Source organism: Stegostoma tigrinum, chromosome 3, assembly GCF_030684315.1.
Source record: "Stegostoma tigrinum isolate sSteTig4 chromosome 3, sSteTig4.hap1, whole genome shotgun sequence".
Classification (NCBI taxonomy): Eukaryota; Metazoa; Chordata; class Chondrichthyes; order Orectolobiformes; family Stegostomatidae; genus Stegostoma; species Stegostoma tigrinum.
The window spans coordinates 79546910-79567315 of NC_081356.1; the positions used below are offsets into that span (position 1 = coordinate 79546910).

Sequence of the window (20406 nt, forward strand, 5' to 3'; positions counted from 1 at the left end):
GCATGCGTATGACTCTACATTCTCTTAGTTGACTCCTGTTTTTCCATACCATTGCCCGTGAGGTGCTGTGGTTTCATAGGATCTATGCTCACTCCATATCCTGGATGCTTCTGTGGTGACCAGCTTCCATGGATTGATTATATGATCAGTAGATTTTAGAGGATAGTTAAGAGTTAGCCACATTGCTGTGGGTCTATTAACAGATGTAGGCCAGGCCAGATAAGCATGGCAGATTTCCTTTCCTAAAGGACATTTCTGAATCAGCTGGATATTAACTGCAACAGACATGGATCCTGATGGCTAGCTTTTAAATCCAGGTTTTACTGAATTCAAATTTCTGATTGTTGTGGTAGGATTCAAATGTTCCCAAAACATTAGCCTGGGATTCTGGATTACTAGTCCAGTGACATTAACTCTGCCTCTGAAAGTAATCAAAGACTCCAGAGGGGTAAATGGAGATGTGGAATTCAAAAGACAAATGCACAAAAGTGTGATCATGTTGAATGGTGGAGCGGGCCTGAGGGGCCAAATGACCTTACCCTGCTTCTATTTTGTCTGCTCTGTTTAGCAGTTATTGTTTCAGGATTAAAAAAAAACAGCAACTTTCTCATATAATACCTGAAGCAAGCTTGACAATGCAATGGCTTCTGGTCACATGGTCTACATCCTGTTTTCTTGCACATTATATATTGCTTCGTAAAGTGATATAACAGCACTAACAGTCCAAATATAAGCCCATTAGCAATTAAGGAAAGAAATGCAATTTTTTGAGTGATTGTTCCTTCCTCTGGAACTACAGATAAGCTGTACTTACTATCCTTAAAAAGGATGGGTAGCGAGAGAAAATTTGTAGAAATTTCTGTGGAGAATAATAGGAAGAAATTTTATGCTGGATAGAAGTTCCACTTTCATTCTTGGCTCGGCTCCAGCTCATAAGCCAGGATCAGGTTCATTCAACTATTTTGGGAGCTAGGACAATCATGACACAATTTTAATTAAAAAAAGTCACCTCTACTCCCAATTTAAAATATGCCATTTCTGTTCTATAATCCAATGCATTTCTGATTGACTGTCCTTTCAAATTTAAAGTCACTCTCTTGCAACATGTTGGGAGGCATGGCGACACAGTTGTCACTTGTTATGGTGTTCCAAAGATTCAAATAATAGAAAATAGAATGTAAAATATATTTTTGTTATTTTGAATACAGTTTAGTATATACACTCATGATGGATGTATTATTTTTGTAAAATTATGAAAAATGCTGAAAGTACAATTCAGGAGTGAAGACACATTGAAACAGCTTTATGCTCGCTTTTCCTTTGTACAAAATGACGTGTTCCCCAGCAAAGTCTGACTTTATTTTTAACATGCAATTTGACTTGAAAAAAAGTTTGTTTTTTTCTTTTTAATTCTCTTGGCCAAAATCAGCCAGTGAGTGAATATAATAGTTATGTTCGAGATTAATAATCAGTTCTTTAAATACACTGTGAAACAATGCTTTCTCTGTAGTTTATTGTTCAGTCAAAATAAATTTCTGAACATGAAGCCAGCATTCAGAATTGGCAAAGCCCGTTGCATTCTCTAGCCATACACCAAAGATTTGGCAGGGTCACGGTATTCTTTCAGCTCCCTTCAAACATGTTTAACAACCTTTTTAGTGATAATTTAAAAAAATGATTTTAATGTTTAATTTTACGAATTCTATGTTAAGATAGGTTGTACCATTCTCTTATTGTAGAAAATGATTTTAATGTTTAATTTTACGAATTCTATGTTAAGATAGGTTGTACCATTCTCTTATTGTGGAAACGGATGGCAGAATTAATTTTGAAGCAGACAATAATTATGCTTGTCTCTGCACATTGAGCACCAACAGCCAAATGTAATTTGCTTGTCTGCTGTCATTAGTTACTAACTAGCATGATCTTGTTTCACTGAATATCCGCTCTCAACCACATGTAGCTTGAAACCCAAATATGAAATAATTGTGTAATTGGACCAAATTAGGGAAAGATCCTTTTGAGCATGAACACCAAAGACAGGTATTTTTGGGAACATTCTCAACATTCTCAATACAATCATCTGTCACATGTAAGATTTTCTAAAGCTTGAAGAATCTAAGGCAGATTTTTTATATGGGACTCAATAATTGATCAAATTAAAGTTACAGCCAAAGTCACACCATTTTGAAAACCACGTTGTTTTCGAATGGTTCTGCTCAAACGAATATTTGTACATTGCCAGATGCAAAAAATGAGTGCAATGAACTATCAGGCAAACAATATTTTAAAATATGATTTCTGAAAAAAGTACTTTAAACATACACTTCTTGTATAAATCCAGAAGTATTAATACAGCTGACCATGGGCTTACTGGATAAATAAGCATTTTAATCAGAGTCACCTGTGAGTAACCCAATTTTAAAGCATTAGAAATTACTTTTAAATGTACTGAATACTTTGCTAGTTGTATTTCTACAGAATCAGTTTCCAGGGTTTTTTTTAAATTTGAAAGCTTTTCAAATGCACCTGTTAATGTCCTTCTAAACCTAAAAATGTGGTTTAGAAGTTTTCCCAAAGGCTTGCAAAAGAATGCAGTTCGTGAAAATTCCCAAAGTGATTAATTCATCCTGGCGCATAGCCAATTTTTTTTGGATATGGACCATTGTGCCATTCTCCTGGATTTGATGCAAGTCATGCTTTAATAACTTAATCAGATCAGAAAAGGTGAATACATTTGCACATTGATCCTGCAGCGTGCATCATTCCAACCTTACACTGCCTTGTGAAGCCAACTAAATCCCATTATTCCTCACAGTTGGTCACCTCAATAACACACCCATCCTCTCTTTCTGTGCACTTGCTCACTTTCTCATCCACCCATTCACCACTGCCATTTACTCTCAGCTTTTGTGTCAATTAAGACTTTCCCTGGTAGTCACTCTTATAAATGCAGTGTATCCCTTGCATGAACACACATTGGTGCAATCACTCTCAGCCTGGAGAAAAAGGTTATGAAGAGATGAGAACTCGAGGCTGTTCTTCAGATTCCCATCGAACAACCTCAGAGGAGGAAGTGCTCAAAATCTTATTTCTTGGCTTGGCCATCAGAAACAGGGACTTCATAATCTACTTCCAAGTCACAATTAATGATCCGGGACTCACAGGTTAGACGATCCTCAGTAATGTAAAAGCAAAATACTCTGGAAATTGGAAATAAAAACAGAAATGCTGACAATCCCAAGCAGGCCAAACAGCAATGTGGGGAGAAATGGAGTCAGCATTTTAATTTGATGACATCTCATCAAAATGGTCAATTAGAATCATAGAATCCCTACAGTGTGGAAGCAGGCCATTGGGCCCACTGAATCCACGCTGGCCCTCTGAAGAGACTGCACCTCCCCCATCCTATTCCTGTAACTCTGCAATTCCCATGGTTAAGCCACCTAGCCTGCACGTCCCTGGACACGATGGGCAATTTAGGATGGTTAATTCACCTAACTTGCACGTCTTTTGGACTGTAGGAGAAACTGGAGCACCCAGAGGAGACCCTTGCAGACAAGGGGAGAATGTGCAGACTCCACACAGACATTCACCCAAAGCTGGAACTGAGCTTGGGTCCCTGGCACTGTGATGCAGCAGTGCTAACCACTGAGCCACTGTAGTGCCCTATGTTATGGAGATAATAGGAGCTGCAGATCCTGGAGAATCCGAGATAACAAGGTGTGGAGCTGGATGAACACAACAGGCCAAGCAGCAGCTTAGGAGCAGGAAAGCTGGCGTTTCAGGCCCACACCCTTTGGGTGCCCTATGTTATGTTAACTTGATTACAATCGCAAAATACACTCATCTTTTATAATGGCAAGTTGCTGTCCATTTATCTGACGTAGACTAATTTACACGTTCTTTATCATAACCAGCGTGCGTGCAGCTGGAGTCCATGAAACTCATGGATGATAAACCTTTCAGAGCATCATTTATTATTCATCCTAGGATACATCATCTCGGGACTCGAGTAGCACACACTAGCACAGATACTCTCACTTCAGCAGTGAGACTGATTTTGGATTTCACCTGCTGACCCTCACTTCACAAGTGAGCAAGAACAGAAGGTGATAATGGGAACTGCAGATGCTGGAGAATCCAAGATAATAAAATGTGAGGCTGGATGAACACAGCAGGCCCAGCAGCATCTCAGGAGCACAAAAGCTGACGTTTCGGGCCTAGACCCTTCATCAGAGAGGGGGATGGGATGAGAGTTCTGGAATAAATAGGGAGAGAGGGGGAGGCAGACCGAAGATGGAGAGAAAGGAAGATAGATGGAGAGGAGAGTATAGGTGGGGAGGGGATAGGTCAGTCCAGGGAAGATGGACAGGTCAAGGAGGTGGGATGAGGTTAGTAGGTAGGAGATGGAGGTGTAGCTTGGGGTGGGAGGAAGGGATGGGTGAGAGGAAGAACAGGTTAGGGAGGCAGAGACAGGTTGGACTGGTTTTGGGATGCAGTGGGTGGAGGGGAAGAGCTGGGCTGGTTGTGTGGTACAGTGGGGGGAGGGGACGAACTGGGCTGTTTTTGGGATGCGGTGGGGGAAGGGGAGATTTTGAAGCTGGTGAAGTCCACATTGATACCATTGGCCTGCAGGGTTCCCAAGCGGAATATGAGTTGCTGTTCCTGCAACCTTCCGGTGGCATCATTGTGGCACTGTAGGAGGCCCATGGTGGACATGTCATCTAAAGAATGGGAGGGGGAGTGGAAATGGTTTGCGACTGGGAGGTGCAGTTGTTTATTGCGAACCGAGCGGAGGTGTTCTGCAAAGCGGTCCCCAAGCCTCCGCTTGGTTTCCCCAATGTAGAGGAAGCCACACCGGGTACAGTGGATGCAGTATACCACATTGGCAGATGTGCAGGTGAACCTCTGCTTAATGTGGAATGTCATCATGGGGCCTGGGATAGGGGTGAGGGGGGAGGTGTGGGGACAAGTGTAGCATTTCCTGCGGTTGCAGGGGAAGGTGTCTGGTGTGGTGGGGTTGGAGGGCAGTGTGGAGCGAACAAGGGAGTCACGGAGAGAGTGGTCTCTCCGGAAAGCAGATAGGGGTGGGGATGGAAAAATGTCTAGGGTGCTGGGGTTGGATTGTAGATGGCGGAAGTGTCGGAGGATGATGCGTTGTATCCGGAGGTTGGTGGGGTGGTGTGTGAGAACAAGGGGGATCCTCTTTGGGCGGTTGGGCGGTGGCAGGGTCAGCTTGTGGAGTCTGCATCAGAATTCCAGTTCTACTTGTTGAACAAGAGCTAATCATTGTTCAAACTCTACTCTGCTATACGCTGGAGCCACTGCTGAAAAGGATCATTGAGAAGCAGCAGAGAATGAGTCATGCACTGATACAAAACTCTCCAACAATTATTTCAGAGAGAACAGATGAGTATGCCACCTATGTGTTGGCTCATATCACAGGACATTGTGGTTGTGTCTTACTTTGTGTATTGAGTGATCAGTTTGGTCAAATGCCAAATGCTGCAAGCCCATGACCTTAGCCTTACATTTTCTAAATACCAATGTGTTTGCTGCTTTAAACAGACTGTCAGATATGTTAACTCATGGGAAGATAATTACAGAAGGGGGTGTGAAAGTAGAAACTCCTCTCAGTGCTTCCACTTCCCGCCTGTTGCAACCTCCTTAATGTGTAGACAATAAAGTGTGAAGCTGGATGAACACAGCAGGCCAAGCAGCATCTCAGGAGCACAAAAGCTGACGCTTCGGGCCTAGACCCTTCATCAGAGAGAGGTCCAGGCCCGAAACGTCAGCTTTTGTGCTCCTGAGATGCTGCTGGGCCTGCTGTGTTCATCCAGCTTCACACTTTATTATCTTGGATTCTCCAGCATCTGCAGTTCCCATTATCTCCTTAATGTGTAGTCTGTATGTTGCCTTGAGGCCTGATGACTGAGTTTACCTTTGTACAGGTCCAGGTGAAACAATCTTTTCTGGAGGTTTCATCTAGAAGTTGTTGTCCAACATCCCCTCAGCACTCTGTCGTGACCCGAGCAATCTGTTTTAGTTCTGCCAGCGTTACGAGTATTGAATGACACAGGTTAAAAAGAGGAATAGTGAATCTTTACAGATGCACAAGAGTGTGCACGTGGGTGTATGAGGAAATGTTGTATTATAAAATATCTATTCTTTAATAGATCACAAGAATTTATTTATTTTTTCCATGTATTCCTGTCTTGCCTGTACTTGCTTGCTGGATGATAAGTCATAATTTTGTTAGCTAGTAGACAAATGGGAAAACATAAAAATGCAATGGGTAACGTTCAAGTGGTGGTTGGGTGATTGCAGTCCTGTGCTGTGTCAGAGGCACTACTGAAGGCACCAAGAGTAGCCATTGTATCTGTCTTGCATGTTGATGCATTGGTATAGCTTCAATAAACGATCTACTAATAGGGGCAACACTGAGAACCTGGTGCTGTATTGCCCTCATTGTCTTTCTCTTCTTTGTCTACTTCCTCCCCGAAATCCAAACTACTTTGCTACATAATGGTCATTGTGTGTTACACACCAATCTGACAGCCTGGCTGGTACACACTGAAGGCTGCCTCTGAATCTGTCGGGGCACCTGAAACACATTTTCTGCACATGGATAGCTTGTTTGATCATGCAGCTGGTGATACTGTATGTCATTTACTGCACCATTCATTTTTCAACCTCACTGGACATCATCACCTTAGCTTGAAGTAGGTATCTGACCATTCTTTAATTCTGCTTGCAGTTCAAACCTATCAGGGATTTAGACTGCCAAAAACATTATGGTGGCTCTATCAAAATCTTGTACCCATCTGCAGAAATACTTTTTTTTGTCATTACACACCCAGTCACATTGATGGAGTGGGACGTAGCATTTGGCATGTCCTGATGGTTAACCTGTGGGTGCTGGAATGATGGAATTTTGCAATCAATGGGATTCTTCGCCTGTAGAAAAACCATCCAGAAACACCAACTTGAGCACTCACTCAAACCGACTGGCATGATCGCAGGTAACTGAAAGGTGGTCATGTAATTGCCAACCCCAGGAAACAGCCCATCAGTCACTTGTCTCATGTATTTATAGATCTCCAGCTGAAAAGTTCCGGCTATGTTTTCCACAGAACCCAAGAAGGATTGGGAAGCCGGAAAGCTTTGGTCACATTGATAGCCCTTGTTAAAACATGCACTAAACGCAGCTGTCAACAGGTTACCTCCTAGCTAGTTGCAGTGAATGACACCACCTAATGTGAAGACTTGGAGAACAATTACCACAGCAAAGAAACTAGATAGTGTTTATATATCCAGTTCTGTTTCTAACCAATGGCAATTCCCAGGTTGTTGTTAGTGGGAGGGATTCAGCAATCATAAATAGTAAACATCAAGGGGTAATGGTTGGATTCTCTCCAGTTGCAGAGGCTTATTGCCTGGCACTTGTGTGGCATAAATTTTGCTTGCCACTTGTCAGCCAAAGCCTGAATATTGTCTAGATCTTGCTGCAGGTGGACATGATCTGCTCAGTATCTGAGGAATCACAGATTAGGGTTAAGCATTGTGCAATCATCAGTAAACATCCCCACTTCTGCTCCTATGGTGTAGGGAAGGTCATTAATGAAGCAACTAAAGATGGTGAAGCCCAGGACACTGCCCACAAGAACTCTTGCAAAATTGTCCTGAAGCTGAGATGATTGACCATCAACAACCACAACCATCTTCCTTTGTGCCAGAGGTGACTCAAACCAGTGGGAGAGTTTTACACCTGATTCCTGTTAACCAACAAGGACAGTTACACTCAACTCACTTCTGAAATTCATGTCTTTTATCAATTTGAACCAAGGTTGTAATGAGGCCAGAAGCAGAAGCCCTTGGTGGAACCTAAACTGAGTGTTGGTGAACAGGTTACTACTTTGCAAGTGGTGCTTGGTACAATGCTGGTAACCCCTTCCATCATTTTTCTGACGGTAGACAGTAGATTGATTAGGATTGAAATTGGATTAGGATTTGAATAGGATTTGTCCTCCTCGTGAACCAGACAATCAAAACATTTTCCCACATTGTCAGGAAAGTAGCACTGTTCTAGCTGTATTAGAATAGCTTGCTAGGGGCACAGCTAATTCTGGAGGTCATCTTCAGTATTGTATTCGGAATGTTATCAGGGCTTATAGCCTTTACAGTATCAAATGCCTTCAGCCATAGCTCAACACCATGCACTGAAGATCAAATTAGCTGAAGGCTCGCATCTATGATGCTGGGGGCCCCCCTTTGTCAAGGCTGGGGATATTAGTGAAACTTCCATCTCCTATTACTTGTATAATGCCCACCATCCTTCATGGCTGGATGTATCAGTACTACAGAGCTGTGGTCTGATCCATTGGTTGTGGAATTCCTCAGCTCTGTATATCATTTGCTGTTTGTGACACAGTCTTGTACTATATTTTCACTAAATTGAAATCTTATTTTAAGGTATGCCTGCTTTTGCTCCTGGCATGGACTCCTGCACTCTCCATCGGACCAGATAGATCCTCTGGATTTGGTATTATTAGAGTCTGGGATATGCTGGGCCATGAGTCACAGAGTCATATAGCATGGACACAGACCCTTTGGTCCAACAAGTCCGTGCCAACCATAATTTCAGTCTAAACTAGTCCCACTTGCCTGTGCTTGGCTCATATCTCTTCAAACATTTCTTACTCATGTACTTATCTAAATGTCTTTTAAATGGTGTAACTGTATGTGTATTCACCACTTACTCTGGAAGTTCATTCCACACATGGAACCACTCTGAGTTTTAAAACAAGTGCTCTTCGTGTCTTTTTTTTTTAACTCCTGTACCTCTCACCTTAAAAAAAATTCCCTAGTTCTGAAAAGATATCTGCTATTCACATTACGATACCCCTCATGATTTTATAAAGCTCCAGAAAGACACCCCTCAACCTTCTACAGTCCAGTGAAAAAAGTCCTAGCCTATCCCATCTTTCCTCATAAATCAATCCTCCGTTCCCCGCAACATCCTGGTAAACCTCTTCTGAACCCTTTCCAGCTTAATAATGTCCTTCCTGTAGGAGGGTGACCAGAACGTGTCTCAGTACTCCAGAAGAGGCCCCACCAACGTCTTGTACAACCTCACCATAACATCCGAAAGAACTGCGGATGCTGTAAATCAGGAACAAAAACAGAAGCTGCTGGAAGAGTACAGCAGGTCTGGCAGCATCTGTGCAAGAAAAATCAGACTTGATGTTTTGAGTCCAGTGACCCTTCCTCAGAACCTTCAGATACTGACAGACCTGCTGAGCTTTTCCAGAAACTTTGTTTTTATTCCTGATTCGCAGTATCCACAGTTCTGTTGGTTTTTATTATAGATAGCAACCTGTGGGAGACCTTTGATCAGAAGAGACTGGCTTGGAGGAACTTCCTATATGAAGGGATAAAGCTCTTCGAGAACACTTGTCGGCAAATGGAAGTGCAGAAAGGAATCAGAGAAAGTTTCAGGCCTAGACCCTTCTTCAGTCCCAAAATGTCAACATTCCTGCTCCACTAATGCTGCCTGATCTGATGTGTTCCTCCAGCTCCACACTGAATTGACACAACCCCTAACCCCTCTCACTGACTCTCCTTGACCTATCAGCTACCTTCTGAGTTCTCTGACCACACATCCAAACCACTGGCTATGTCCCTCTTCACCCTGCCTAAACCAAAAGCCCCTCCTAACCTGACCAGGTTATCTCTCTAACTCACTTTTCACCATACTCACTGACCTCACACACCATTCCATCCGAGCACCCTGCCAATTCACTAGCATTCAAGCTGAGGTTGGATGTTTAAATTTACTTTACTACAGCTTGTGCTGATAAAAGGGGTTGCAGCTTATCTTCGCTGTGTTGGGGCTCTTCATTCAACTACTGCTCCATATTCGTGAAGTTGGGATCGGAAGACCCAGTCAGGAATGCAGAGTTGCGTCTGTGTGTCGAAAAGTTGAAATCAGAAGTCACATGAAACCAGGTTATGGATTAACAGGTTTATTTGAAATCACAAGCTTTTTCAGTGCTGTTCTGTCGTCACCTTCATCAGTGCAGTGAGAACATGAATATCGGTCACTTTATGCCCAGGGACTCACGCATTGCATGCATCTCCGCAGGATGCATCTGATGACTCTTAGCTTCTTTCACCTGATGAAGAAGCAGTGCTCCTAAAGCTCATGATTTCAAATAAACTTGTTAGACTATAACCTGGTGTTGAGTGACTCCTGACTTTGTCCACCCCAGTCTAACACCGGCACCTCCATGTCATTGGATATGTCGGAGTGGAGCAGCAATCTCTCATTAATTACCACTTTGCGGAAGATCCAGGTTATGTTTTGAATTCTTGGTGACTGTAAACAGTGTGTCATTCTACATACACGGAAACATTTGTGATTATTATGGCATTGTTACAAAGCTAATTTGATTATTGGCCAATGGCATAATAGAAATTTTGATTTGCCGCACTATAAGATGAAATAATGTAGACTTCTCCACATTTTTCCAGTGCCAGGACTGATCTTGTACCACCACTGCCTGTGACCCGTGCTTCAGACGCTCAGGACCATAAGGGATCATCTTCCACATTAAATCAGGTAAGTTTTAATCAAATCGTTAAAACTACATTAATAACGCTGTCCAATTTCCTTGGGCACATCATAGTGAAAAAAATATTGGCAGAATTGAGCAAGTTCTAGCATGTAGAGACAATATTGGAAAGTGTCCCACTCTTCAGAAGCAATGATTGGGAATTTGGGTAGAAGCTATTATTTTTTACCCAAGTACAATTCATGTTTGAGTCCAAGTTGGGGGCATGTTCCAGGTAAAAGTGATTCCATACTGTGAGCAGAATCTAGGAAAATGATGTACTGAATTCCTGTCAGTGCAATGCTTTTAAGTTCCCAGAGTTTGGCTGGTTTATGATATGCTGGTGTTCAAGATGGTACAGATATATTAGATTCTGGTTTTACATTTATCAGTCATCACCAAAGGTCAGCCTTACAATGAACAACCCCAGTCAAATAAGTAACCGACATGGGACCAGTTAAAGATGAGGGAGTTCGGTGTACTTTGCAATAATCAGGAAGTTTTATTTTATATATGCTTTAGCAGATTGACAGGCTATATTCAATAGCCTTCAAAAACACATACAACTGTCGTGATGCTCTATTACCCTCATCGGTGCAGTGACAACATGAATATCAGTCACTTTGCACTCAGGGACACTCAAGTATTGCATGCATCTCCACAGGATGCATCTGATGACTCTCTACCTCATTTCTTATCACTGACTCACTCTGCGATTACTTGAAGGCTGCCAGCCTCATTGGTTGCATTGATTTTTGCCACAGAGGGAGAGGAAAGCAGCTTGTCGTGGTTTGGAGTATTAAATAGTTAAGGGGGTGGATGTGTTATTGTGCAGCACAGTGCTATGTTAATCTCACACCTCCAGCAAGTGTAAGCTGCTTATGTGACAAACACATTGCAGGTACCTCAAACAAATAGTCATGTATGAAACACAAAGGACCAGTACTTTTGTGGGGTGATTGTGGACAACAGTAACTCAGGGGATACAACCACAGGCAAGTCAAGGAGCTTGCCTAATTACAGTCCAAGGGCTTGACCATGGTCAGGCATGATCTTGGCCTTAATAGGATCTGAGAATCTTCTTAATCCAGGGACTGGGCCACAGTCAGCCCTGGAGGTGCAGTTCATCCAATCCAGTAATGACAGTCAACTGGGTGCTGTGGAAACATCAGTCAGGGGCTGGTCCAAATTTTTCAGCTAAAGAAAAGGATTGACTCTGATGGAATTGAATGGGGGAGCCATTAGTGGTGACACAAGGGAAGGAGACGTGGTGAAATGTCCCTAGTGAGTGCGTAGAAGCACAGAGCACAGGTGTGATTACTGGTTTGGGAGGATGTGCACAGTGAGAGTTGTTGAGAGCACATGACGCATCTAGTAGCAAGAGCTGTAGTCCATCAGCCTTGGTGAGAGGTGTGTTAGAGTTAGAGTACGTGACAGCCCTGTGAGTGTAAAGTAGCTGACAGAATAGTGATCCTTAGCCCTGCCAAGTGTAGAAGATCATTAACCTGTGTATTGTGTTTCACCTCAGACACTACACTGATCTGACCTGCTATTAAGGTCTAGCCTGGCTGAAGCTGATGGCATAGCCTCGTTTTGAGAGTTAACAGGAAAAAGTGATGCTCATATATCCGTATGACATCTTGGTTCTTGTCAATGCACTGAGGTGCTAACTTGCCTCCCTGTACCATGTCCTTGAGGTTAACAGTGCAGGGCCACAGTGTGAAGGGCAATCCTGGCTTACAGCATAAAAAGTGCTGTGGAGCTGGGTTTTAAATACAGTGCTGATGCTGTGAACATTGCAAAGTGCTGCAGTAGTGGCTATTTCCATTTCTCCTGTTGTACATTTGTACAAAATAGGTACCATGAGGCTGGTTGCATGACGAATGAGATGAAGAATGGAAGATTGTGTGAAAAATGTCACCGTGGGTCATGGCAGATTGGACGCCACGATTTTACTAATAATGCCTCAGTATTTGGAGAAAAGATGGAGTCAAAATGAGAAAAGACTCATCTAATTTAAGATATCTGATTTCTTGATTCATCCAAAATATGCCACATTATTTCTGGGAAAATAGATTGTAGAACAATACAGCGCAGAACAGGCCCTTCGGCCCTCAATGTTGCGCCGACCCTTGAAGTAATCTAAGCCCCTCCCCCTATACTATTCCATTGTTATGCATATTACTGATCCAAGGACTGTTTAAATGCTCCTAATGTGGCTGAGTTAACTACATTGGCAGGCAGGGCGTTCCACGCCCTTACCACTCTCTGAGTAAAGAACCTGCCTCTGACATCTGTCTTAAATCTATCACCCCTCACTTTGTAGCTATGCCCCCTTGTACAAGCTGACGTCATCATCCTCGGAAAAAGACTCTCACTGTCCACCCTATCTAATCCTCTGATCATCTTGTATGTCTCTATTAAATCCCCTCTCAGCCTCCTTCTCTCCAATGAGAACAGACCCAAGCCCCTCAGCCTTTCTTCATAGCACCTGCACTCCAGACCAGGCAACATCCTGGTGAATCTCCTCCGTACCTTTTCCAATGCTTCCACATCCTTCCTGTAATGGGGTGACCAGAACTGCACGCGATATTCCAAATGAGGCCGGACTAGCATTTTGTAAAATGCAGCCTGACATCACGGCTCCAGAACTCAATCCCTCTGCCAATAAAACCTAAAACACCATAAGCCTTCTTTACAGCACTATCAACCTGGGTGGCAACTTTCAGGGATCTATGTACATGGACACCAAGGTCCCTCTGCACATCTACACTACCAAGAATCTTTCCATTGATCCGGTATTCTGTCTTCCTATTACTCCTCCCAAAGTGAATCACCTCACATTTATCCGCATTGAACTCCATTTGCCACCTTTCAGCCCAATTCTGCAGTTTATCCAAGTCTCCCTGCAATCTGCAACATTCTTCCACACTGTCCACCACTCCACCTACTTTAGTGTCATCTGCAAACTTACTAAACCATCCACGAATGCCTGTGTCCAAGTAACTTATAAAATGACAAACAGCAGTGGTCCCAAAACAGATCCATGAGGCACACTACTAGTAATCGGACTCCAGGCTGAATATTTTCCATCAACCACCACTTGTTGCCTTCTTACAGAAAGCCAGTTTTTAATCCAAACTGCTAAATCTCCCTCAATTCTGTGCCTCCGTATTTTCTCCAATAGCCTACCATGTGGAACTTCATCAAAGGCTACATTTCTCTTGAAGCTGGAGGGAGGTGTTTTACCAGGATATTTTGGTCTATGTTAAAATATTCCTAATAACTATATTGCAAAAAAAAAGCAACACCTTTTTGATTTATTTGAAAAATAGTCACAGCTTGGCAAAATTGTGGTTTTCCAGTGAGGAGTTAGGTTGTTTTATTTTTTTGTTGTCAAAAACGTTATCAAGGCTGTGTTTTAATCTGGCCAGAAAGAAGGGGAATACCTAGTCTGAACATGCAGAGAGGACTTGGAATTTCTGAAACAATGGTTGATATGCTTTTATAGTTATCTCATCTGGTTCTTCAAGGATCTGTCTGTGTTATCTGGAATAAGTGAAAATGGCCCAGAATTATGTTTGGAGAATACAGTTCATTACTGTACTAAAGGGCCCTATTTGACCTGCTAACACTGTTATTGCTTTGAAAGATCTATCCATTCAATTTAAACCCTGTCCTTATTTATTAGCTTTGCCTTTTTCAATCAGTTATCCAGTTCCTGTTTTTAAAAACAATTGTGCACTCTGCTTTGAACATTCTGATAGCATGCTTTCATGGATGCAGACTGACCCACTGAGATCTCCACCATTTTTTGTTTTCTGTACCTACTTTGAACATTGTTTCTGATAGGGCACTTTGTGCACATTCATGATCTAGAGTTATATCATTTGGTTATCAACTTACTTGGCTGTACAATCAGTTTTAGTAAATTTACCGTTCCAAAAAAAGTCGAAATTTTAAACTGCTAGAAATCTGAAACAAGACTCTTCTGAAGATGAGTGATACTGGACTCAAAGCATTAACAGTTTCTCTACAGATACTGCCAGACTTGCCGAGTTTCTCCAGTATTCTGTTTGTTTCAATTTTAATTGGCTTTAACAGGTGGTTCATCTCTACTGCACCATTGCCCCTGACATCCTCCTTGAAGTAAGGCACCCAACACTGTAACAAATGGTATAGAGTTTCTGCTTTGGACATATTCTATAATCCTGTGACAAATTACTCTTGAAATTTTCCTTTGTTCTAAAGGTCAAGTTATAGATCAAGTTTCCTCTTATTTACTTGCGTAATCACAAATATAAACTAGTACATGAACAATTGACAGCGTTGTAGAGCAGATTTATTTATTTTCTTACTTGCACTAGAAGATATTCATTGATGTTTTTAAGAGCAGTGTCCTTATGTTGTCTTATTAGTGCGACTGAAAACAAGCTAATCACAAAAAATATGTATTTTTACTAAAGTCACCTGTCTCTCTCTCTATGGGTAATTTGATCTTAAATATCCTAAATGAATTTAAAAGTTAATACATAACCATTTACTAGTTTCCAGAGTACAATGTCAACAGCTGCACCCTCTCAACCTCACTTATGATTTTGAACCTTTTATTTGTGCCATTAATTAAGTTATTTTGTTCCAAATGCTATTTGCACTTAAATAATGAGTCATTAATTTTGCCTTTTTAACAATTTTTTTCCTCATTTGACCCTACTGACTGCTATTTTCTCACATTTGTACATTCTGCCCTTTCTTGTGATGTGTTGGCAAAATTATGTAGCTAGCAGCCCTGCAATCCTAGTTCCCCTCTCCAGAACCCTCCCCACATTTTTATGTTTAAAGTCTACTGTACATCCTTACTATTTTGATTAGCCATGACACCAATCCCAAACGATTCCAAGTGAAGCCTATCCCACTGAAACTAGCTCCCTTCTGCCCCAGTGCTGGTGCCGGTGCCGGTGCTTCATTGTTACCATTCACTGGGAGAGGACACCGAAAACAAGTCCCAAGCTATTTCCGAGAATCATCACAAGAATTAATTTTACAAAATACGCAACAATTCCCAATTTACCTGACTTTCAGACCCAGATCGATAGAAGGCGTGACTGGGTTTCTATATTATTCAAGAATCACTATTTAATGCAAGTAATTAGACTCCAGCTATGGTTGTTAAACAGTTCCAAATCATTGACATTTAATACTACTAATTAAAACTCTAATCCCTATAAACTCACCCTTACACACACAGAGAGGTTATGGATCAAGAGAAAGATTGGACAGACAGCTCAATAGCCTTTGTTCCTAGATGTTGTTTTTGAAATGGTCCGTATGACTCTCCTGACCAGTACATTGCTACAGTTATCTTTGTCTGGTTGTTTTGTGAGTGATCACAGTTTACAACAACTGTTACAGGAATTCTGTTTTAATTACTTTGCTGAAACAGTTGTTTACATGATGCCTGCAATGGGTGTCAGGTTATTTGTTTTCAAAACTGCAATAAAACATTTTTATGGGGTTAAAATTGCATTCAAACATTTGTTTCAAACAGCTTTTTCATTTCAGTCACAGATAACAAATTGTGGAGCTGGATGAGCACAACAGGCCAAGCAGCATCTTAGGAGCACAAAAGCTGACGTTTCGGGCCTAGACCCTCCTTCAGAGAGGGGAATGGAGAGAGGGCCCTGAAATAAAGAGGGGGAGGCGGACCAAAGATGGATAGAGGAGAACATAGGTGGAGAGGGGTGGGGAGGTAGGGAAGGGACAGGTCAGTCCGGGGAGGAAGGACAGATCAAGGGGGCGGGATGAGGTTAGTAGGTAGGAAATGGAGGTGCGGTTTGAGGTGGGAGGGGAGGATAGGTGAGAGGAAGAACAGGTTAGGTAGGTGGGGACAAGCTGGGCTGGTTTTGGGATGCAGTGTGGGAGAGGGGAGATTGTGAAGCTTGTGAAATCCACATTGATACCACTGGGGCTGCAGGGTTCCCAAGCGGAATATGAGGTGCTGTTCCTGCAACCTTTGGGTGGCATCATTGTGGCACTGCAGGAGGCCCAGGATGGACATGTCATCTAAGGAATGGGAGGGGGAGTTAAAATGGTTCGCGACTGGGCGGTGCAGTTGTTTATTGCAAATCGAGTGCAGGTATTCTGCAAAGCGATCCCCAAGCCTCCGCATGGTTTCCCCAGTGTAGGGGAAGCTACAGCGGGTGCAGTATACCACATTGGCAGATGTGCAGGTGAATATCTGCTTGATGTGGAAAGTCATCTTGGAGCCTGGGATAGGGGTGAAGTAAGAGGTGTGGGGGCAAGCGTAGCACTTCCTGCAGTTGCAGGGAAAAGTGCTGGGCATGGTGGGGTTGGAGGAGAGTGTGGAGCGGACAAGGGAGTCCCCACTGCATCCCAAAACCAGCCCAGCTCGTCCCCACCTCCCTAACCTGTTCTTCCTCTCACCTATCCCCTCCTCCCACCTCAAGCCGCACCTCCATTTCCCACCTACTAACCTCATCCCACCTCCTTGACCTGTCTGTCCTTCCCAGACTGACCTGTCCCCTCCCCACGTCCCCACCTATACTCTCCTCTCCACCTATCTTCTTTTCTCCCCATCTTCAGTCCGCCTCCCCCTCTCTCCCTATTTATCCCAGAACCCTCACCCCATCCCCTTCTCTGATGAAGGGTCTAGGTCCGAAACGTCAGCTTTTGTGCTCCTAAGATGCTGCTTGGCCTGCTGTGTTCATCCAGCCCCACACTTTGTTATCTTGCATTCTCCAGCATCCGCAGTTCCCATTATCTCTGACCCCTTCTCATTTCGCTTGCCAGTTTCTCAAAACACAGAAATAAAAGGATGCAGCCCATACACCATGAAGTGAAACGTATTGCCGCCCCCACTCCAGATTCTAAGCCACACGGTTAACTCCTTGCCTTTATTTGCCCTATTCCAGGTTTGTCTGTGGCTCAGATTGTAATCCAGGGGTTATTAGCTTGGAGGTTCTGTCTTTTAATTTAGCTCCTAACTGTTCAAAATCTTTGATCAAAGTTATACTCTACCAAATCATTACTCCATTAACATTTCATCCCTCCACATGAAGGGCTCCCTATATCTCACTGCAGTTCACTTACCTCTCCTGAGTGCCCTTCCCTTGGCCCCACAGTCTGCAAGAGCCTCATAACTATTAGACATTTGCAGGGGCCAAGGTTCCCCTAACGTTACCCCCAACTTCAGTCTCTACACCCATCTCTTATCCCTGATCAAATTTGAGTTACTTAATCTGAGGGGTGTGACTACCTCCTGAAGCAGTGTCCAGGTAATTTTCCCCATCCAATATCTGCAGTTCAGACTCTAATTCCTCAATTCAGATCTGAAATTTCACCAGCTGCAAACACTTACTGCAGAGAGCTTGATGCAAACTAAAGAATTTATGTTTACTTTAAAGATTGGAAATACTCAATAATCCTGCCTACCAATAAGCTCCCTCCCTCTACTCATGTCACATTGTGGTTCATGATGGCTTTCTGTTACTGGTTTTCCTGCAGATGAGCCTCTTGTTCCACACCTTTTATCGTCTCCCATTCGTGTCTCACTCTGGAGATTTTCCTTCTTGCTTGAAGCTTAAACCTTACTTGAAGCAGCTTTATTCCCATCTGCACCAAATTCCCTCCTTAAATCAGACATTCCCAGATATAATCACTAGGCCACTGTCTCGCTCGGGTGCAGCCTCCTTCATGCCGACCTTGAGGTTTTAAAAATCTTTTTGAGACAAAACTTTGATAATTTTTTTAAAAAATCACTCTGTTTGTCATGACAAACATTCGGCCAGTTGGGACTTCAATCCAAGGGAAGGACAATACATTCTGGACTATCGTGGCCCCACAGGAACCCAGTTAATTCAATTTGTTCCTTTCCTTTCTTTTAAAATTGGTCATTTTATTTCCAACTGCACAGTAAGCACCTCATTCCGGCAAGGGATTTCTGGGATTTAACAGATATTTGCCACCATTAGGCTACTGACTTTTTAGTTAACAAAATGTGAGGCTGGATGAACACAGCAGGCCAAGCAGCATCTCAGGAGCACAAAAGCCGACGTTTCGGGCCTAGACCCTTCATCAGAGAGGGGGATGGGGTGAGGGTTCTGGAATAAATAGGGAGAGAGGGGGAGGTGGACCGAAGATGGAGAGAAAAGAAGATAGGTGGAGAGAGTATAGGTGGGGAGGTAGGGAGGGGATAGGTCAGTCCAGGGAAGACGGGCAGGTCAAGGAGGTGGGATGAGGTTAGTAGGTAGATTGGGGTGCGGCTTGGGGTGGGAGAAAGGGATGGGTGAGAGGAAGAACAGGTTAGGGAGGCGGAGACAGGTTGGACTGGTTTTGGGATGCAGTGGGTGGAGTGGAGGAGCTGGGCTGGTTGTGTGGTGCAGTGGAGGGAGGGGACGAACTGGGCTGGTTTAGGGATGCAGTTGGGGAAGGGGAGATTTTGAAACTGGTGAAGTCCACATTGATACCATTAGGCTGCAGGGTTCCCAGGCGGAATATGAGTTGCTGTTCCTGCAACCTTCGGGTGGCATCATTGTGGCAGTGCAGGAGGCCCATGATGGACATGTCATCTAAAGAATGGGAGGGGGAGTAGAAATGGTTTGCGACTGGGAGGTGCACTGACCTCTACATCGCCGACGCCAGACGCCAACTCTCCGACAACACCTCCTACCGCCCCCTCGATCATGACCCCACACCCCAGCACCAAACCATCATCTCCAACACCATTCATGACCTCATCACCTCAGGGGACCTCCCACCCACAGCCTCCAACCTCACTGTTCCCCAACCCCGCACGGCCCGTTTCTATCTCCTTCCCAAAATCCACAAACCTGCCTGCCCCGGTCGACCAATCGTCTCAGCCTGCTCCTGCCCCACCGAACTCATTCTCCACCTATCTGGACTCCATTTTCTCCCCCTTGGTCCAGGAACTCCCCACCTACGTCCGTGACACCACCCACGCCCTCCACCTCCTCCAGGACTTCTAATTCCCTGGCCCCCAACACCTCATTTTCACCATGGACGTCCAGTCCCTGTACACCTGCATTCCGCATGCAGATGGCCTCAAGGCCCTCCGCTTCTTCCTGTCCCGCAGGCCCGACCAGGCCCCCTCCACCGACACTCTCATCCGCCTAGCTGAACTCGTCCTCACCCTCAACAACTTCTCTTTTGACTCCTCCCACTTCCTACAGACTAAGGGGGTGACCATGGGCACCCGCATGGGCCCCAGCTATGCCTGCCTCTTTGTAGGTTACGTGGAACAGTCCCTCTTCCGCACCTACACAGGTCCCAAACCCCACCTCTTCCTCTGGTACATTGATGACTGTATTGGCGCCGCCTCTTGCTCCCCAGAAGAGCTCGAACAGTTCATCCACTTCACCAACACCTTCCACTCCAACCTTCAGTTCACCTGGGCCATCTCCAGAACATCCCTCACCTTCCTGGACCTCTCAGTCTCCATCTCAGGCAACCAGCTTGATACTGATGTCCGTTTCAAGCCCACCGACTCCCACAGCTACCTAGAATACACCTCCTCCCACCCACCCTCCTGCAAAAATTCCATCCCCTATTCCCAATTCCTCCGCCTCCGCCGGATCTGCTCCCACGACAAGACATTCCACTCCCGCACATCGCAGATATCCAAATTCTTCAAGGACCGCAACTTTCCCCCCACAGTGATCGAGAACGCCCTCGACCGCGTCTCCCGTATTTCCCGCAACACATCTCTCACACCCCGCCCCCGCCACAACTGCCCAAAGAGGATCCCCCAATG

At 44.0% G+C, this 20406-nt stretch overlaps 1 protein-coding gene across 5 annotated transcripts in view; it reads left to right on the forward strand.

Moving 5' to 3' along the window:
- Window positions 1–20406, forward strand: part of epb41l4a (erythrocyte membrane protein band 4.1 like 4A) — a 247186-nt gene that overhangs the window by 222665 nt on the left and 4115 nt on the right. For all 5 annotated transcript variants that reach the window (XM_059644692.1, XM_059644696.1, XM_059644693.1 and 2 more), the window contains one exon: window positions 10537–10624. In XM_059644692.1, coding sequence (XP_059500675.1) covers window positions 10537–10624 — 88 coding nt within the window. The remainder of the gene's footprint in view (window positions 1–10536; window positions 10625–20406) is intronic.